At 46.4% G+C, this 22102-nt stretch overlaps 1 protein-coding gene across 1 annotated transcript; it reads right to left on the bottom strand.

Moving 5' to 3' along the window:
* Nucleotides 1–13806: 13806 nt before the first annotated feature.
* spata2 (spermatogenesis associated 2) lies at nt 13807–18479 on the bottom strand. Its single transcript, XM_084187239.1, has 3 exons — nt 18394–18479; nt 16113–16914; nt 13807–15934 (listed from the first exon to the last, which is right to left on the bottom strand). The coding sequence occupies exons 2-3, from the start codon at nt 16446–16448 to the stop codon at nt 14609–14611; spliced, it is 1662 nt and encodes a 553-aa protein (XP_084043365.1). The 5' UTR covers nt 16449–16914; nt 18394–18479; the 3' UTR covers nt 13807–14608.
* Nucleotides 18480–22102: the final 3623 nt, after the last annotated feature.

Raw genomic sequence — 22102 nt, 5'->3', positions numbered from 1 at the left:
GCATGGGCGGCTGGGCAGCAGGAGGCTGCCACAGGGCGATTTGGAGAGGAGGCCACCGGGTTTGGGGGGCCAGAAGGCAGGTTGGCGGAGCCTGGATGGAGAGCAGAGCCAACTCCCCGTACTCAGGCATGGCAGCATGAGACTGGGCAGGTTCCGCGGTATGCGGAGCTGCGCACTGTGCCACGAGTGGTCCGACATAGTCCGGTACGTCCTGTGCGAGCACCCCGCAAGTGTTGTGCGAAGGTGGGCATGCAGCCAGGACGGAGTGTGCCGGCTCAGCGCTCGTGGCCTCCAGTGCCTCTCCTCGGTCCCGGATATCCTACGCCAGTGTCACGTGCTGTTATGCCAGTACGGGTACACAGCCCTGTACGTCCTGTGCTGATGCCTCACACAGAGTGTGTGAAGGTAGGCATTCAGCCAGGACGGGTTGTGGCAGCTCTTCACTCCAGGTCTCCTATCCGTCTCCACAGCCCGGTCCGGCCTGTCCCTGCTCCACGCACCAAGCCTACGGTGTGCGTCGCCAGTCCGGTCCGGCCTGTCCCTGCTCCTCGCACCAAGCCTACGGTGTGCGTCGCCAGCCCGGTCCGGCCTGTCCCTGCTCCTCGCACCAAGCCTACGGTGTGCGTCGCCAGCCCGGTCCGGCCTGTCCCTGCTCCACGCACCAAGCCTACGGTGTGCGTCGCCAGCCCGGTCCGGCCTATCCCTGCTCCTCGCACCAAGCCTACGGTGTGCGTCGCCAGCCCGGTCCGGCCTGTCCCTGCTCCTCGCACCAAGCCTACAGTGTGCGTCGCCAGTCCGGTCCGGCCTGTCCCTGCTCCACGCACCAGGCCAGGGGTGCGCATCGTCAGCCCGGTCCGGCCCATTCCTACTCCACGCACCAAGCCAGGGGTGCGCATCGTCAGCCCGGTCCGGCCCGTTCCTACTCCACGCACCAAGCCAGGGGTGCGCATCGTCAGGCCGGTCCGGCCCGTTCCTACTCCACGCACCAAGCCAGGGGTGCGCATCGTCAGCCCGGTCCGGCCCGTTCCTACTCCACGCACCAAGCCAGGGGTGCGCGTCGTCAGTCCTGCATAACCCGTGCCTGGGTCACCGGTGCCTGGTAAGGTACCGGTCAACTGCTCCACTACGGAGCTGAAGCTAACCGCTCCTGCTAAGTCCAGTTCAGCTCCAGCCAGCGGGGCCAGACCAGACCAGGGGCGCTATGGGGGGTTTATTGGAGGGTGGTGGGCAAGACCGGAGCCAGAACCGCCGCTGAGGAGGAATGCCCACCCAGCCCTCCCCTGTTTTGCTCTAGTTGAGGCGCGGTCGCAGTCCACTGTAACACCCTGGCTCTGGGACTCTATATGTTGAGCCAGGGTGTGTTCTTTCTATGTGTTATATTTCTATGTTGGCTAGAGTGACTCCCAATCAGAGGCAACGAGTGTCAGCTGGGGCTGGTTGTCTCTGATTGGGAGCCATATTTAAACTGTCTGTTTTCCCTTTGTGGTTGTGGGTTCTTGTTCCGTGTTGGTCTATGTTACCTAGGACGTTACGAGTCGTTTGTTGTTTTGTTCATTGTCAGTATTTATCACTATAGATAAATAAACATGTTCGTTCATCACGCTGCGCCTTGGTCCTCCTCTCTTAACGACGATCGTGACACTTACAGTTAGTGAGTGCATACATTTTCATACTGGCCCCCGTGGGAAATGAACCCACAACCCTGGCATTGCAAGTGCCATGCTCTACCAACTGAGCGACAGGGGACCATGGCCACTCTGTTCACAACCTTGACATCAGCAAACCGCTCGCCCACACAACGCAATACACGTGGTCTGCAGTTGTGAGGCCGGTTGGACTTACAGCCAAATTCTCTAAAACGATGTTGGAGGCGGCTTATGGTAGAGAAAATAAAATAAAATTATCTGGCATCACCTCTGGAGGACATTCCTGCAGGCAGCATGCCAATTGCACACTCCCTCAAAACTCGAGACATCTGTGGCCTTGTGTTGTGTGACAAAACTGCACATTTTAGAGTGGCCTTTTATTGTCACCAGCACAAGGTGCACATGTGTAATGATCATGCTGTTTAATCAGCTTCTTGATATCCCATACCTGTCAGGTGGATGGATTATCTTGGCAAAGGAGAAATGCTCACTAACAGGGATGTAAACAAATGTGTGCACAACATTTGAGATAAACACATTTTTTGTGCTTATGGAACATTTCTGAGATCTTTTATTTCAGCTCATGAAACATTGGACTAACACTTTACATGTTGCGTCTGTATTTTTCTTCAGTGTATATATTGCAATATTGAAATAGCCTACCAATTGGTTGGGTTCAAACTCCTGCTCCAGTGTCATCCCACTGCAGTGGTTAGGATGAATCAAGACATCTCTTCAACAGACTGAAAGTAAAGCTGATGCACCTGGAACAGCATTATACTCAAAAGCACCATCTGTCTGAGTATAATTTATTAACGACTAGACTAACACACTCCTACCCAAACCCTGTTTCTAAATTGAGTCTCCTGTGGCTTTATCGTGTCTAAATGTAGGTTCCTGTGGTGTTCACTTTGATCCAGGTTTAAATTTAGCATGGCATTCATCTAGTTGTTAGCCCAGTCTAAATATAGCCTGGGTCGTCCTGGTGATGGTGGGTGATGAGGGTTGTCGTGCGTCCCCTACACATGACACAGAGGAGCCCACTGTCTCCGAGGGGAACCAACGGCACGAGGCGCAGCACACTGCACTGGCACACACACTGCACACATGCTGCAAAGGCACACACACACACACACTGCACAGGCACACACACACTGCACAGGGACACACACACACGTCACAGGCACACACACACACAGAACACACACACATGCTGCAAAGGCACACACACACTGCACAGGGACACACACACACGTCACAGGCACACACACACACTGCACAGGCACACATTCTGCACATCCACTGCACAGGCACACACTCTGCACACAGAGCAGTCATCTAGCTACACTTCTTAGATTAGAGGGGAATGGATGGTGTAATGAATAATGGGATGATAGCACCACCTAGCCTCTGGCAGAGATCTGCTCCATCCCAAATCTACCCCTAATGATTGCAACATCAATGTATACACAAGTCCTGTATTCCTGTGTATTGTTATGGCAACCCTGCATCAATGCATATCTATACTACCAGTCAAAAGTTTGGACACACCTACTCATTCAAGGGTTTTTCTTTATTTTTACTATTTTCTACATTGTAGAATAACAGTGAAGACATCAAAACTATGAAATTACACATGTGGTATCATGTAGTAACCAAAACAATGTTAAACAAATCAACATATATTTTATAGCCAACCTTTGCCTTGATGACAGCTTTGCACACTCTTGGCATTCTCTCAACCAGCTTCATGAGGTAGTCACCTGGAATGTATTTCAATTAACAGGTGTGCCTTCTTAAAAGTTAATTTGTGAAGGAAAAGCAGCCAACAAGTGCTCATCATATGTGGGAACTCCTTCAATACTGTTGGAAAAGCATTCCAGGTGAAGCTGGTTGAGAGAATGCCAAGAGTGTGCAAAGCTGTCATAAAGGCAAAGGGTGGCTATTTGAAGATTCTCAAATATAAAATATATTTTGATTTGTTTAACACTTTTTGGGGTACTACATGATTCCATATGTGTAATTTCTTAGTTTTGATGTCTTCATTATTATTCTACAATGTAGAAAATAGTAAAAATAAAGAAAAACCTTTGAATGAGTAGCTGTGTCCAAACTTTTGACTGGTACTGTATGTCTCATTAACCAAACAGACTCTGTACTTTATTGTTCAGACCAAATCCGATCATAATGTGACAAATTATGTGATGCATCGTAATGAAATGTGATGAATCATGATGAAATGTGATAAAAATTATGTGATGAATCGTGATGAAATTATGTGATGAAATTATATGATGAATCGTGATGAAATTATGTGATGAAATCATATGATGAATCGTGATGAAAGTAATTATGTGATGAGTACTGCCATGCTGACCACACTGTATTGATCACCTCATCTATACTTTAACTATGGTTAACAGAGGAAGAACAATGATTTCAAGGACCACCCTCCTTTTAAAGCTTCCAGTCTGTTATTCTAACTCAATCAGCATGACAGAGTGATCTCCAGCCTTGTCCTCGTCAACACTCTCACCTGCGTTAACTAGAGAATCACTGACATGATGTCAGCTGGTCCTTTTGTGGCAGGGTTGAAATGCAGTGGAAATGTTTTTTTGGGATTAAGTTCATTTTCATGGCAAAGAGGGACTCATAACATTCTGGAGTATATGCAAATTGCCATCATAAAAACTGAGGCAGCAGACTGAAAATTAATATTTGTGTCATTCTCAAAAATGTTGACTACGACTGTATAATACAGGAAGGCACAATTTATAGTCCAATATTTACATGTGTATTGGGGAAGGGGGGGGGGGGGGGGGGGGGGGGGGGGGGTAAATGAGCAAGTGTATCATTTGAGCAGTATAATAAGAGTCTGGTAGCAGCAGTTGGGATGTGTGCTAAGGTGCGGAGAATCAGAGCAGGTAGTCAGTCCAGTTGAAGTGTTCAGCAGTCTGATGGCAACAGTACAACAGAGGACTGAGGACACACCCCTGGGGGGCCCCTGTGTTAAGAGTCAGCGTGAAGGAGATGTTGTTGCCAATCCTCACAGCCTGTGGCCTGCCTATCAGGAAGTCCAGGATCTAGTTGCAAAGGGTGGTGTCCAGACCCAGAGCTTTGAGCTTGGTGTCGAGCTTAGAGGGAATAATAGTGTTGAATGCTGAACTGTAGTCAATTAACAGCATTCTCACATACAGTGCCGTGAAAAAGTATTTGCCCCCTTTCTGATTTTCTCTATTTTTGGTATGTTTGATACTGAATGTTATAAAATCTTTAACCAAAACCTACTATTAGATAAAGGGAACCTGAGTTTACAAATAACAAAAACAAATTGTACTTATTTTATTTAATTAATTAACAAAGTTATGCAACACCCAATTCCCCTGTGTGAAAAAGTAATTGCCCCCTTACACCCAATAACTGGTTGTGCTACCTTTAGCTGCAATGACTGCAACCAAATGCTTCCTCTAGTTGTTGATCAGTCTCTCACATCACTGTGGAGGAATTTTGGCCCACTTGCATGCAGAACTGCTTTAACTCATCGACATTTGTGGGTTTTCAAGCATGAACTTCTCGTTTCAAGTCCTGCCACAACATCTCAATTGGGATTAGGTCAGTACTTTGACTAGGCCATTCCAAAACGTGAAATGTGTTGCTTTTTAACCATTTTCATGTAGACTTGAATGTGTTTTGGATCATTGTCTTGCTGCATTACCCAGCTGCGCTTCAGCTTCAGCTCACAAATGGATGGCCTGACATTCTCCTGTAGAATTCTCTGATACAGGGCAGAATTCATGGTTCCTTCTATTAAGGCAAGTTGTCCAGTTCCTAAGGCAGCAAAGCATCCCCAAACTATCACACTACCAACACCATGCTTGACCGTTGGTATGAGCACCTGGAAGCACCTGCATGATCATCAAGACTCTTGGAAGATTGTTCTATGGACAGATGAGTCAAAAGTATAACTTCTTGGACGACATGGGTCCCATTATGCCTGGCGAAAACCAAACACTGCATTCCAAAGTAAGAACGGTCAAGCATGGTGGTGGTAGTGTGATGGTTTGGGATACTTTGTTGCATCAGGACCTGGACAACTTGCCTTAATAGAAAGAACCAGTGGTGACCCGTCATTCAGGGTAGGTGGGCTTGCCTGTTTTGCATGTTATTTTGGCATTAATTTGTGTCACATATCAGTTTGCAAACAACGTAAAATAAAATATATATCATTGAGTTAATAAAGCCGCATACAAACATGGTCTCATTTTTGTTTTCTTGAGTAAGGCAGCTCCAAAATGCAGGTGTTTCAGCCTAGCTCAGTGCTTTCTGTGGTGGTGGGGCAAGCCAGCAGAAAATACGGAGCGTTGCGCTGTGATTGGCTCAGTGTTCTGTCACTCATAGGGACACTACGTCACCGCCAAGTCTAAGGGTAGGGCTAGAATATTCAAGCCCCTTGGGTGCTGCCATTGAGTTACATTAGAAGTGCCCATCCAAGAAGGCTCAAGGTCATTGGCCACAGATAAAATCAAATCACGTTATATGTACAGTAGCTTTGATTGGACTGATCATGTGAACATCATACTTTCAAAATCTTAGCTAGCAGTCATCATCATGAATCAAGTCGACAATCTACTGGCAAATCCTTTTTAATCCTTGTCGTATGAAGAGAAATTATAGATAAAACGTATCGGTGCTCATCAGCCATTGGACATAAACATTACACAACAAGTTGGAAATCGCAAATTCATCAATGAGTGGTTTGGAAGGAATCGGTGACAGTGGCTAACTGCAAGCATTACAAAGCAATCAGTAGCCTGCTATTCAGTGGAGTGGCTGTGTGGTCCAAAATCTGGGATTAAGGGGCTCTTTTCCAAGTTTAAAATTATAAACATTCAACATTGGTCATGCTGTCAATGAAGCATGATTTACTCGGAACTGCGAACACTTGACTTCAGTGAGTTCAAGACAACTGGGAAGTTGGGAATAAACTAGCTCCGACTGGGAAAATACGTTTTGAACGATCATCCAACTCGGAATTGTAAATGTGGCCTCTTTCTATTTCTTTGATGACAAAATTTGCACACAAAAGACTGCCGTGCCACCTTCCTGTTCAAGTGAGCACAGCACAACAACGTGAGTCCAAAAATGTATTGTATGCTGCTTTATGTGATATGCCAGGGAGATATGTATACTTTAGCTAAGAAAGTAATACTAAGTGTATGTTGTGTAGTAAGATGTTAGTAGCCCATGTGCATCACCATAATGATTGGGTCTATTTACCCCTCTTAATTTCACCTACTGTTCTGACCTGGTGGTGCACATGTAGCCTATAACCTGTTTTAGATAAATGATATCATTGAATATTGTAAGAGCTTTCATTGCCTACGGTTCTGACATGGTGTACAGGGAGAACACTGTAAGAACGGCCCATGTTCTGAATTCTGTCGCTGTACTTTTCAAAAGTGCTAAACAAATAGTTATATTGACTACGTCCATCCTAGCTCGCTCATTAATGTCTTAATCGAAATTACGGATTGCCACTTATCCGCTTGTTGTTTCCTTATGCCATAGTTTGTACATCTCAATTGTCATTAGAAACCACATTTGTTTAAGCAAGTCAGCCATATTGGCTAAGTTTTTTAAAAAGGCAGTAAATGAGGCTGAATTACAGTTTTTCTCTGTCGCTTTGGTGCATTTTTCACATCATCCCTAACATGTGCAAAATAATAAGTGCATTTCTCAGAACAATTTGTACAAACTGCAATATACAATAGATATGTTTCTAAAGCTAGTCAGTCACTAAAAATCCTTAGTAGATCTCTCAAAAGTAAATATTCATGCCAATGATCATGTCAGTGTCATCAGAATGATAAGTCATTGAGTCATTGTTCACGAACAAGGTTGTCAAAATGTTTAGGCATGTTGTCAATGGAACTGTGTACTTTGACATTATTACCTGATGTAAACTTAGGCTACAGTTTGGATGACAGTTACTGTATTGAAAATGCACAAGGCTGCACTTCTATGGCATTTATCAATTTCAACAGTACTATTTACATATTACTGTATGTGGGTTATTGATTGAAAGAGACTGGACAACCCAAGGGGCACAAAGGAAAAAAAACTAAATTAGAAAGAAACACAGGAAACCACCCCTAAGGCACAACTTTGCCCACAGCACTGTTCTAGTGCTGTCTCTACACATCCAGATGTTCCTGTCTGTCAGCCCACATATTCTCATCCACATCACACCGGATATTTTCCCTTCCAATGCAACGTGGAAAGAATCTTTTGGAATGCCTTATCCATCCTCTGCAGGCGTCTACTGTGGTGTCCTCACATGCTGCATCCATTGCAGCCAGCAGGGTCATCTGCGTGTGTGGCTGACGATCGTACACCTTCCACCTCCATGCTGAAAAGAACTCCTCAATTGGGTTAAGGAATGGTGAATAAGGTGGGAGGAATTCTATGAGCATCCTCGGGTGGGTCACAAACCATTGCCTTATGATGTTTGATCGATGGAAACTCACATTATCACAAATGACCACATACTTTGGCAAATCCTCTCTAAACAGACCCCTCTCATCATCAGGGATGAGAGCCCTGTAGAGAGTCTCTAAAAAGTTGAGTAGATGCTGGGTGTTGTATGGCCCTAAAAGGGGGATATGGGTTAGGACACCATGCTCCGAAATAGCAGCACACATGGTGATATTTCCTCCCCGTTGGCCTGGCAAATCCACAGTAGCTCTGTGACCGATGATATTCCGACCCCGCCTTCTGCATTTGGTCAGGTTGAAGCCAGCCTCATCCACGTATACAAAGTTGTGAGAGGGTTCACTTGATTCCAACTCCATTATACGCTATATCCCAGAACACACAGTTGAATTTGTTTTGGTAAGGAAGAGTGACATAAAATGTACATATATTGCATGTTCCTTCCACAGCAATGGAAATGTGTGCAGTTTATGCTTACTGTACTATGTAACACTATAAAATGTTGCTGTAAAGTAGTTACATAGATATATGTTTTACCTGTACATACTGGTACCGTAGCTCCTTAACTCTGTCCTCATTCCTTTGGAATGGTACACGGTACAGCTGTTTCATACTCATCTGGTTTCTATGCAGCACCCTGTCGATGGTTGAGATGCTAACCGTATGGATGTTTTCAAAGACATCGTTGTCTTCTATAATGGTCCTTTGTATTTCCCTGAGTCTCATGGCATTGTTTGCTCGGACCATGGTGCAAATAGCCTCCTCCTGTTAAGGTGTGAAAAGGCGTCCTCTGCCACCGGTTTGAGGTAATCTTGCAGTCCTATGTGTGGAAAAATGCAGTGATGCATCGCACACTTTCGCATAGACAAAAACTATGCGAACACACATTTTACTGTAAAACATACAGGTGGGTGCATGTAAGGTGCAGTATGTATCTGTATAGAGTATATTTCTGTATGCTGTGAAATACAAGTGGACTACTGTAATATGAAGCATTGTAGGAAGTATACAGTATACTGCTTATATACCGTAACAGTGCACTGTACATTGGTGGACATACCTGTTCTCTCTTCGAAGCGTTTGTACTATTGAGGACACGGTTGATCTCCCAATATTCGGCTGCACCCTTCGACCCGCCTCAGCCATTGTAAGGCCATGATTGACAACATGGTCTACAATAGTGGCCCTTATGTCATCAGATATGCGCCTATGTCCTCTTCTGCCTCTTCCTCTGTTTTGCCTTCCACCACGCATCCTTGCTCCTCTTCTTCCTCCTCTTGGCTGTTGACCCTGTTCGTTTCCTGGTCCATCCATTATTGGAAAATTGCAACTCTGTGTTGTGGTCTGTCTATATATGCTTGCCAATTGATTCTTCATGAGATGCACCTTTGAGCAATTTAGACAACTGGTTGATTGTTGGTTGAACTAACACTTTACATTCCTTCATGAGTGAGGGTTAATTTCACCTGCACGATTCAGCAATTTACGTTTTTGTACAAAAGGTCTAATAGAAATGTATAAAACTATGCTTGACAGTTTATGACAAGTAGTTCAACAATTTTGCATGTAATGGCTTATGCAAGGAACTAATGCCTAGATGTTTTGAGGGGTAAGACTATTCAACAGAGAACCATCTACTATATTTTGATCAACATGACATGAGCAATTGAAAATGTGGAAAAAAGCTGACACTTGTACATTATCAATTGCAATATGTACAAAAGCAATTGCAATTTGTTCAAAGGAATAAGAAATTGCTTTAATGATGTGCACAAGTGACTAGATGATTTGGAATTTGTATAAGTAGTATCAAGAATTGCACTTTTGATCTAAGAAATGCACCAAAGCGACTGAGAAAAACTGTAACTGTTTCGTGGTGGAGGAAAATTATGTTTCATAAAGAAAAGTACGCCTTCTCGCTATTAAAATCTATTTCAGGAGGAAATCGAAGCCTTTGCCGCCTGAATTACCGGCTGAGCACATCAAGCCCAGACGATTGTGGAGCGCCATAAAGCCCACTCCAGTGTTGCCAACTCCTCAGTAAGGAAAGTAGCTATTGACTGTCCTAAAAGTCGCTAAATGACGTCATCGCCTAATATGCCTAATTGGCCATGTGCATGTAATTGTGATGGACGCTGTAGGAGAGGAATAACGTCTTGGGCGAGACAAAAAGTGAGTAAAAAACACCCTAAATATGTTTAGAACTAAAAATGAACTTTCTTCTGTCTATTCTTTTAAAAAATACATTTACATCCTGCCCTGAATGCGCGATTCATTTGCAGTCTGGACGCGGAGGGGTGAATATCTCCTGCTCTGACTGCAGCTGGGAGGGACTGCTGCGCGAGGACTGGGCCGCCTGTGAGTGCTTTGGGACGGGGGTGGGGCCCATGGCAGCCCCCGCTGCTCGCTGAGAAGAGTAAGAACAATACGTGCTTTCACGTCAGTCTCCAAAAACACCTGAAAAAGTCGCTAGTTGCTTTTTTGAAAATGTGTCGCTAGAGGGGTCTGAATACTCGCTAAATATAGCAACAAAGTCGCTAAGTTGGCAACACTGCTAGCGACTGCCCAAGCTAGTGCAGCTTTACGTTCCTATGTTTGATTTCATTTTCACCATCATATTAATATTTCCTCTCAGACAAGCACTTCGTTGATGAGACTATACAACATTTAGTTTACAAGGTCCACTAATTATTCTGCATTTTGCAGTCATTAAAAGTATTGAGTGTATTAGGCCTACTCACTTCAGAAATCGCTCATAGTTTCAAACTTAATGGCCGTCTTCGAGAGGATCGAAACCGCAAAGTGTTGGGTAAATCTGTCAGTCAGTATTTGTAGATCAGTCAGTCGGCTGTCGCCTGCAGTCGTTTTGATGATCTCAAACACGGCCAACGTCACTTCTCTGGCTAAGTGAGTTGGTATGACCCAATCCAGGTAGGAACATTACCAACTGGGGTGTATTCATTAGCGGAAACAGGTGCAATACGTTTTGCAATGAAAACTGGTGTTTTAATATTCCTGCGATCTCCCTAGGCAGTGAGATGTTACTTCGCAGTGCACTATGAACAAAAAGGACACAAAACACAGGTTTTTTATTTTATTCTTGAAATTATTTTATAAAATCTAATTTATTCATTGACGTTTTCATATATATATATGAGAGAGAGATTTATATATACTTTCATCAACTAACAATTTAGGCTATTTTCCCTTCCCCTCCCCCTTGTATGGCCTGTAGTGATAGTGGGGTTCAGGAAACTGGTGGGAGGGGCTATAGGAGGACGGGCTCATTGTAATGGCTGGAATGGAACAAATGTAACGGAGTCACTGTGGTTTCCATATATTTTCCATTTATTCCATTCCAGCCATTACAATGAGCCCGTCCTATAGCTCCTCCCACCAGCCTCCACTGGTGGAATTTGAACCACTCAACACAGACATTACAGTGTTCGAGAGGATCAAAAACGTACTGTATCATGGGTAAATTGTGACTGACTGATCTACAAATAATAATGAGTAGTTATTTATGATGCAAGGGTTTTAGTAGATGAATCAGTCGCCTGTACTGTCGGCTGCAATGTGGAAGAAGCCCCTTGTGCAATTCTCCTCGGTGTGTGTGGGGGCTATACAGACAACACCACCACTTTTCATACTGGTGAGAACCATAGAGCGAGAAGAGGGACAAGGGATGATTGATTTCTCTGTCACATAGGAAGTTTGTGGAAAAATAAATACAAATGGTGGCCTAACAAATGGCACCCTATTCCGTGAGGACAACAGTGTTTCTGTTATGCATATTCACTACAGATTCTTTAGAGATTTTAATTGTCTCATATTGGCTCCTGAGATGTTTAACATGTTTGCAGGCATTGTAAATATGTGATACTCTGAACAGAATCTGTCTGTTTGACAAACACACTGGGAGGTGAGAGCCAAATGGAGATCAACCCACCTGGTCCTCTCAGAGCCTGGGGCCCATATCCACAAAGGGTCTCAGAGTAGGACTGATAATCTAGCATCTGTCTCTATAATATTACTCATTTTGATTTAAAAAGCTTAACTGATTCTAGATCAGCACTCCTACTCTGAGACGCTTTGTAGATACGGGCCCTGGTGAGAGCTCTTGGAAAGGAGCCCACAAATTAGTATTGGGACATACCCATTCTCTCCTTGGCCCTTTAGGAAACATCACTAGATGGAGGAGAAAGAGGTCAAAGGTGAATTGCACTGCTCCCTAAGGCCACTGCGGAAAGACATTTCAACCTATCGGCAGCAACAACAAAAACATTTGAGATGCATCCTTCCTTGAGGTAAAAACAAATCTAATGCAATTGGGAAAAATAAGCATTCCTCTACTTAGCTTTCACCAAGTCACTTCAGCAATTAAGCCAATGAGAAAAGGATGTATTTTAACAGTTTTTGAACAAGGCTTAATTTGAGATTTCAGTTGGCCTTATTAAAACGGACTCCATTGGGGATCCGTTGAGTTGCTTCTCTTGAAGAAGTGAGCAATTTGATGGAATTCCTTATGTCCACCATATTGCTTACACTTATTACTTGTTCTAAAATGAGGGGATGTTAGAGGTGAATGACAGACCTAATATGGTGCTCAATTACAAATCACTCCCTGGTCCCTACCAACTATGCACTTATGGCACATTCTGAACTGCACATTCCCTTCAGAGATGATAGTTGAGCTATATCCAAAATAGACTACCTATCCAGACCCTTTCACATCTACAATAACTGCCTAGTAGCCTGTTCCTAGTTCTCAAAGTCCTTTAGCCAACTTCTCTGAGTTCCGTTGTGTGTATGGCATGACAATGATATTCATTGGACTTCTCTAAAGCACATACCGATCTGAGAGCAGGCTAAGTGCCTAGGTCTAGAGATTGATTTAGAATAGTTAAAAGATGCTGATAAAAATCACCCTTCTCTATCTGGAGGTATTGTTGACAGTATAATATCGCCTAAGGCAGCAATGGCCAGTTGGGTTCATCAGTCAGAAACAAACCCTTCCCTTTTTGTCCTGTGTTGTGTCCTTTTCAAATCTATAACCTTATCAACACATCTCTTTATTAAACTGATATCTCAGAGGGAGAGCTGATGCTTCCACTTGACTGAATTGACAGTCCTGTGTACTCCGCAAACACTTGTGACATCACTCACCATATAGGGATTTCAGTGTGAAGTGTCATGACGTTTGCCCAAGAGTATGTTTAGTGGAGTTAAAATAACACCTGTTCAATATGAGCTGCAGCTCCCTCTTGACCATGAGGTAGACAGACTGAACTGTGTCAGGTTATACATGCTGTCTAAATGGGAGTAGGAAGATGTTGTCTCCAAACACAGATCTAAGGTCAGTTTGGAGATTTTCCACCTGGGAATTTAAGGGTAAACTGGTCCTAGAAAGGAAACTTCAACCTTGAGTGTCTAAGTGCCAGTGTAGCAAAGACCTTGGTAATGCCTGTACTGCTGGAGTGATTGGGTGAAGTTTTGTTATAGTTCCGGGACTGTCACCGGCTTAAGACTTCATTTCCCAGGGTGCTTTACAGGTTATTGGCTTTCCAAACAACAGCCATCTCCAATAGAAACTGTGCGACTTATCAGCGAAGTAGCACTTTGAGCTTGAGGAGTTAGGTGTGTTGTGAATATGGAAGTGATATGGATAGACAGAGTAACAGATTTAGAGAAACTGATACAAGAATAGGTTATCTACCAGTAAGGAGTCAATCAATCAAACAAAATTTCAACAGCAACATGTAAACCTCGGCCATACACTTTAAACATTGTTCTTTAAATAGACTTATGGCAGCCAACCATTGTCTCTCAAAATATCCCTTTAAACCACCCCCTCCCCCAAACGTTCACCCCAGCCCCACCCAACAGTATCACATTGAACTACAGAATGAATAACCATTGAAAATATATACTATTGAATTCCAGTGTACGCTTACTGTTCTTGTTTTTTTCCCCATTGGTTTTTCAAGTTTAAAAAGGGTCCTCAGTGAACATAATCCAATTCCAGAAGTCTATAACACATCTACCAGGGAGTGTCCACAGCTGAGAAGTTAAGTCAGCATTTGTGTTTTGTTTTCCTACGAGCCGGATGGCTCTGGCTTTTTCCCCGTTTCACTTCGAGGACTAGATTTGAGGGGTTAGGAAGCACTACGACGTCACGTGACTAAGCTAAAGCGGGGTGGTGAGGTAAGGAAGAAGAGGAAGCAGTTAAAAAAGCCTGATCTTTTACAAGGCAGAGAGACTGAGGCAGGAGATACGACTCCCTATGATCATGTGTATTCCAGAGCCATACAATTGATAGAGGGAGGGAAGAGAGAGTGGGGGAGAGTTCAAGGGAAGGGTGAGAAAGTAATGAGAGAAGGAAGAGAGAACAGGAGCAGGTAAGAGAGGTAAATAGAAATGATAGAGAGAGAGGAGTGAAAAGAGAGAGTCCACTCCCTGTTGTTCCTGGCTCATCGGTAGACCAGATGTGATACAGTTCCAGACTTAAAGTTGAGCTGATGGTTGGGGACAAAGCTGTGCTGGGGTTTTTTACGGGTGCACACGTCTTTAGCGTACAGGCTCATGCACGTGTCACATGACACCTTGGAGCAGTTCACGCAGGTGTGTGACGCGCCCGGCTTGTTACAGAACCCGCACCTCGACCCCCCCAGGCTTGCTCGGTCGCTATTGGCTACCATGGCCGACGCCATGGCAACCGACTTGCAGGGAAACATTTTAGTGGTCACGAGGGGTTTCTCCACCATCTGGGGGTGAGGGGGAGTGAGGGGGTGAATGTGGGGGTGTGGGGAGTGGGTGTTGGAGTAGACTGACAGCTTCTCCTTGATGGGGAGGTAGCCGTCCACGGGGCGGGGTGATTTGGGGTTGGGGTAGTCCTGCAGGCCGCAACAGGGGGAGGGGTCGATGTCGTGACAGGCCTGGCACAGGATCATTTCACACCTGGGGCAGGAGGTCAGACTGGAGCAGCCCAGGCCACAACCCTGACACTTCACCCCCGGAGAGGTGAGTCCAATGTGGGTTTTGAGTGCCCAGCTGTCCCTGGCATCCCGGGGCTCCCTGGATGGAGGTCTGGAAGGTGTCTGTCGACCTCCGACCCTAGGCCCACCCCTCTCTGTGTACAGATCAATCTCATCCAATGAGGAGAGGTGGTAGGAGGAGTAAGCGTCGACCGAAGGAGGTGATTGGATAGGGAAGAAGTCAGCCACAGGGTTGTAGGAAGGTGGGTCAGCCACAGAGAACATGGATGTGCTGGGCCTGATGATCTCATCCTTCATGTCCTCTTCCACGTCCACAAACAGCGGCTCCTTCCTCAGGCTCAGAGAGGCTTTCAGGACAGGCTTAGAGGCCGCGTGCCAATTCCCAGCTCCATCCGTAACATCCACCGACTTGGACGGCCTTCCCCCTCTCCTCAGATGGTGAGGTATGGCCATCGGTCGCACCGAGAGGCGGGTCATGTCGGCCCCGAGGCTGTCTCGCCGTCGGAGGACCTCAGCACAGCCGGCCGCGTCATCCCGGCAGCCCCTCCGTTGCTCCAGGGCTTCCAGCTCAGAGGCTGAGCCCCGGGCCAGAGTCACCACCTCCCCCAGGAGACGACACTCGGCCTGGGCCAGGAAGAGCTCAAAGGCTAGCTGTCGGAGGTGGGCCGGGCCACAAGCGTGGTCCCGGACGTGGAACTGGAGCTCATGGTCACGGGAGTAGCCCATAGAACGCAGGAGGGAGCGGAGATCAGCATCGCACACGGCAGACTGGAGAAGGTAGACGTACGGGCCTGTGAAGGTCTACAAGGGGGGATAAGGAGGACAGAGAGTTACGGAGCATTCCTGCAAATTAATTGTAATGCATACTATGTTTAACCTCAGGGACCATATTAATATACTACAACAATCCTGCCACCTGCACAAAGCCTGATGACAGGAACACATTCAGTCCAGTATCTTTAGATGACGGGTACTGTACCTTGATGCAGCGGAACTCTTTCTTCCAGGGGAAGAGCAGCAGGTTGGTGCAAACAGTCTCCAGGGTGAGGAAGGCTCTCTCCAGGCACCGCAGACTGCAGCCTCTCAGGCAGCGAATGGCGTTCTCCACCACCTCATAGAAGCGCACCATGCGGAACCTCTGGCCCGGGTCTGGTTGGTAGGCCCCCAGCAGGGCTGTGGCTGTGGAGAGTAGGGCCTCGCTGCCCCACTCCGAGGTGCCTCCCCCAGGGACCGCATTCCCCCCACCGTCCTCCAGCCGCCTCTCCAGGCACGCCACGTACCTCCGGAACAGGTCCTCTTGCAGTTTGGCATCCATTGGCGGCGCGGCAGTAGACTGCTTCAGCCGTGACACCCCTTCCTCACTCCCTCTCTCATGCCCAGGATGACACTTTCAGCAGCCCCTCTCTGCTGACATCTCAGGACAGACACAAATACACTCCACAGAGGATTTTGAAAAATGCACCTCTGAGCTCAATCAGGAAGCCCTCACTATGCTTTAGATGAGAGGGGATTGGTAGGATTTGAATTTAACTGCTTCCTGGTTGGGGTGGTTAGGCTCTTGCCTGTAGGCCCACCATCTGCTTTTGGGCATCTCTGGTTATTTATTTTAGCTGTCAGTCCATGTGGGCTCTCCAGGGAAAATGTGGGGAATGAGATGAGGCCAGAGGGGGCTGGTGGTTGACAATTTGGTGGTCCTGAGAAGTGCCCGGAGGTGAGTTCAAGGTCACTGGGCAGAGAGGGGCACAATCATGATGCTGGGCCTTTTCTGATCCAACTCCAAGCTGCAACGACAAAGAGGGATATGCTGTTGGATAATGAACACACACACTTGCGCACATGACACTTCACTGTGCCAATGAGGATGATATATCGAGCTTGGGACACATCCTCTCTTTCTCTAGACTCATCCAGCCTGCAAAGAGAATGCAATGCTGACATCATCAGGTGACTCAGAAGCAGCAGCAGCCAAAATGTTCCAGACATGCAAAATGGCCCATTGAAACAAATGGGTTGGAGAGCACAGGGAGGGAGTGCATTATCTGACTAACCTGTGTGTGTGAGGGGGAAAGGGAATATGTAGCCTAGACTTGCGAGTGCCACACACCCACTCTGCTACTGACACTGTAAACGTGCAGTGTAGGATGTATCGGAGCAAGGATGTTTTTACCCTCAGTACACTTCATAACCATTTAGCCAGCAACTGCACTCGCATCCACTTCGCATGAATGTTCAAATAAAACACTAACATATGGCTACATGTACATGGTATGCTGCTTAATTAATTATGACCAACGTTAACTCTGACCCAAAATGCCATTTTTATGCATGCATCGCAAATCTGCATTTCACAGCAATATTCTTGACATTCGGGTTTGCGTAAATGTAGCTAACGTTCGACTAGCTATGGCGCTGCAAATAGGCTGTTCAGCAATCTAGCCAATTCCTTCAGGTCGCTCTAAAGTTAGCTAGCTAAATTTACATGCAACGATTTCTAAATCGGAAAGCATAAGCGATTGCTATATTTTCGTGGAAAATGGAATCAGTAAATCACTGCTACTGCGCCGGGTGTGGTAACGTTAGACATGTAGCTAGCTAGTTGGGACATTCTCGAGCTAGCTGGCTAGAGAGCACGGTTGGCTAACAAACACGACTCAAACGAATATTAGCTAATTGGAACAAGCTAAGTTAGCCAACTATGCAATAATCACCATGTGTGGCAGCTCTGGCTATTTGACGATCTTGACGTAAGGACCAACGGCGCAAGGGCTGTTTTAGTATTCCGCTTAGCACGATAGTTAGCTAGCTAGTAGTAGCTAGCTAACATTTGAAAATACATAACTAGCTGGGTTAGCTAGCTATGCTAACATGCGCTGTTCCCACCAGCTAACCACAACCATTAAAAAGCTATTTCTACATCGAATTGAACAATAAATCCACACATCAACGTTAACCACAGTGATCAGCTGAGTACGCAGTATAACTTGCGTTTACAAGCAAGAACTAGCAAGCCGTGATGCTAATGTAGGTTAGCCACAGTAGCTAGCTAGCAGCTGTGTCGGTCTGTGACTGCATTGGCCCAGGGCAGAACGCCCATCTCTGCGAAGCTAACTCGCTCGCTTTCCATCGCACGAGAAGCTTGTATTTAACAATTTCCACTTATGTCCAGAGAGTAGAGTTAGAAGCGAGGTGTGCACATTCATGTTTCTGCTATTATAAAACCTTTTTTATCCTAAAGACGCCACGAACATTCAACACCTTACCTTTTCCGTCCTACTGCTGGAAATTCCCACACCTCATTGCGCAAGCGCATTCTCTGAAGAGTGGCTTGGCCATGGTTAACGACGAGCCTGGGAATTTTATACTTCGAAAAACTGCCCAGTCAGAGTAAAGCTAGGGAGGAGCCGATCGGGTTCTAAGGTCGGACACGGCGCGGGCGTGATCTGCTTGTCGACGAACAGACAGGGATTTTTGAAATCGTTGAAAAACAAACAAACTTTACTCGGTGTGGCGGAGGGCGTGCTGTGAATGGGCTCCGGAGTGGCCTAAGGCACTGCATCTCAGCGCTTGAGGCGTCACTACCTGGTTCGATTCCAGGCTGTATCACAACCGGCCGTGATTGGGAGTCCCATAGGGCGGCGCACAATTGGCCCAGCGTCGTCCGGGTTTGGCCAGTGTAGGCCGTCATTGTAGATAAGAATTTGTTCTTAACTGACTTGCCTAGTTAAAAAATGGGTCAGAGATGGTAGGTGATAGTGATGGAGAGGAAAGTGAAGCAAGTATGGAACATAGTGGTACAAATAAAGGAGGGAGTAAGAAAGAAAAAGAAAGCGGGAGAGAAAGGGAGTAGGGGTATGAAGGGGAGCGAGAGGTCTACGGAGGTAGAGAGGAGGAAGAAAAGGACGTTTGAGGAGAGCAACCTAGCTTCCAACGCTAGCGGAAGTTCGGAGGTAGAAAGTGCAGAGGAAGGGCAAGATAAGACACGAGAGGAACATGGAGGAGCATAAAGTGATTATGAAGTTTAGGGAGGAAGGGGGAGTTGACGGCTGTGATAAAAGAGTTGATTGGGGAAGTTGTTAATGCTAAAGTGTTAAGATTGTTCGTGTGCTGTAAGGACATGGTGCAGAGGGAAGAAGCTATCGGGGTGAAGCAAATAGGGAAGTGTAAGGTGGAGTCGAGCAGCTGGACTGATCAAGCAGGGAAGCAGTGGAGTAAAGGGGTGATAACAGGAGTGCCTGTGAGTGTTAGCACTAAAGAGGTAAGGGACATTTTGAGAGGAGGCGTTCTAGTGAATGTGCAAAGGTAACAATAGGATATATGAGTTATTATGTGAGGGTACCGAAGCCTTTAAGATGTTATAAATGCCATAGGTTTGGGCATGTGGCAACAGTCTGTAAAGAGAAAAAGAGGTGTGCCAGGTGTGGAGGAGAGCATGAGTATGGGAAGTGTGGAGATGGTGTACAACCAAAGTGCTGCAGCTGTGGGGGTGCTCATAGTGTGGCATATAGTGGGTGTGAGGCTATGAAGAAGGCAGTGGAGGTGCAACAAGTGAGAGCGGAGAGAAGGGTGTCATATGCTGAGGCAGCGAGGGTGGTCCAGGTCCAGGGAGATACAGGTTCAAGGGAGAGATGGGTAGGAGCATCTAGACCGGGGATTATGGGGCAGGTGGGCAGCGATATGGTATTCATAGAAAAGAGAAAGCTGGTGACGTTCATGCAGGAGCTATCAATAGCACTGATAAAGTAGAGTCTAAAACGGAGAGGATTAAACTAAAAGTGAAAGCTGCTGGGAGACATTTGAGTATGACAGGGTTGACATGGGAAGAGGTTCGAGATGACCTCAATCAGCCGATGGTGGAGTCATGTATTACTGGATCTTAGTTATGGTGGTAGTACTACAATGGAATGCTCGAAGCCTGTTGGCTAATGGGCAGGAATTCAAGCAGTTCATTGTTGATATGATAGCTAAGCCTGATGTGATTTGTGTGCAGGAAACATGGCTCAAACCCGAATGTGGAGTTTATCATCAAATCAAATCAAATTTTATTTGCCACATGCGCCGAATACAACAGGTGTAGACATTACCATGAAATGCTTAATTACAGCCCTTAACCAACAATGCATTTATTTCTTAATAAAAAAGTAAAATAAAACAACAACAACAAAAAAGTGTTGAAAAAAAAGAGCAGAAGTGAAATAAAATAACAGTAGGGAGGCTATATACAGGGGGGTACCGGTGCAGAGTCAATGTGCGGGGGCACCGGCTAGTTCAGGTAGTTGAGGTAATATGTACATGTGGGTAGAGTTAAAGTGACTATGCATAAATGATTAACAGAGTAGCAGCAGCGTAAAAAGATGGGGTGGGGGTGCAAATAGTCTGGGTAGCCATGTTTAGCTGTTCAGGAGTCTTATGGCTTGGGGGTAGAAGCTGTTGAGAAGCCTTTTGGACCTAGACTTGGCGCTCCGGTACCGCTTGCCGTGCGGTAGTAGAGAGAACAGTCTATGACTAGGGTGGCTGGAGTCTTTGACAATTTTGAGGGCCTTCCTCTGACACCGCCTGGTATAGAGGTCCTGGATGGCAGGAAGCTTGGCCCCAATAATGTACTGGGCCGTACGCACTACCCTCTGTAGTGCCTTGCGGTCGGAGGCCGAGCAGTTGCCATACCAGGCGGTGATGCAACCAGTCAGGATGCTCTCGATGATGCAGCTGTATAACTTTTTGAGGATCTGAGCACCCATGTCAAATCTTTTCAGTCTCCTGAGGGGGAATAGGCTTTGTCGTGCCCTCTTCACGACTGTCTTGGTGTGTTTGGACCATGATAGTTTGTTGGTGATGTGGACACCAAGGAACTTGAAGCTCTCAATCTGTTCCACTACAGCCCCGTCGATGAGAATGGGGGCGTGCTCAGTCCTCTTCTTTTTCCTGTAGTCCACAATCATCTCTTTTGTCTTGATCACGTTGAGGGAGAGGTTGTTGTTATCCTGGCACCACACGGCCATGTCTCGGACCTCCTCCCTATAGGCTGTCTCATCGTTGTCAGTGATCAGGCCTACCACTGTTGTGTCGTCGGCAAACTTAATGATGGTGTTGGAGTCGTGCCTGGCCATGCAGTCATGGGTGAACAGGGAGTACAGGAGGGGACTGAGCACGCACCCCTGAGGGGCCCCTGTGTTGAGGATCAGCGTGGCAGATGTGTTGTTACCTACCCTTACCATCTGGAGGCGGCCCGTCAGGTAGTCCAGGATCCAGTTGCAGAGGGAGGTGTTTAGTCCCAGGATCCTTAGCTTAGTGATGAGCTTTGAGGGCACTATGGTGTTGAACGCTGAGCTGTAGTCATATCATACAGGGATATGTAGTGGTTCATAGGGACCGAGATATAGTGGGAGGGGGGGGGGATGTGCCACCTTCATAAAGCAAGGAATTCCCTACAAGATGATAGGCAAAGGTATTGAACAGGAGTATGTGGTGGTGGAGGTGTGGCTGAGAGGAGGGGTGCTAGTGGTAGTGAATTACTATAATCCGTGTCAGATATTGGACGTGGAAGTGCTGGAGAGGGTGGAGGGCCAGGAAAGAAGTAAGGTAATGTGGTGTGGGGATTTTAACGCCCACAACACACTTTGGGGGTGGAAACGGATGGATGGAAATGGCCAAGTAATTGAAAAATTGATAGAAAGGAAAGATCTGGTGTGCCTGAATGATGGCCGAGGGACCAGGATTGATGTAGCCACAGGGAAAGAGTCTGCCTTGGACCTCACTCTGGTATCTAGTGCGATGGCAGGAATATGTGAGTGGGAGGTATGGGAGGAGTCGACAGTAGGGAGTGGTCATTACCCCATTGTATGTACAGTAGGCCGGAGGGAGGAGGAGGTGTTAGTGGATGGAGTAGGCAGGTGGGTGTTTGGAAGGGCAAAGTGGGATCAGTTTCAGGAGCTGAGTGAGCAGGTGATGGCTCGGGTGGATATGAGAGGGGAT

This window comes from Coregonus lavaretus (assembly GCF_964263955.1).
Source record: "Coregonus lavaretus genome assembly, chromosome: 22".
Lineage (NCBI taxonomy): Eukaryota > Metazoa > Chordata > Actinopteri > Salmoniformes > Salmonidae > Coregonus > Coregonus lavaretus.
The sequence above is the reverse complement of the archived record's forward strand: the minus strand, read 5'-3'. Positions and strand labels throughout refer to the sequence as shown.

What these genes read in the sequence shown, in the direction of transcription:
- spata2 (XM_084187239.1), bottom strand. Translation starts at nt 16,448, where the DNA reads ATGGATGCCAAACTGCAAGAGGACCTGTTCCGGAGGTACGTGGCGTGC. An exon ending in AAGAGTTCCGCTGCATCAAG is followed by an intron (nt 15,935 to 16,112) that starts GTACAGTACCCG and finishes CCCCCCTTGTAG; the next exon opens with ACCTTCACAGGCCCGTACGT.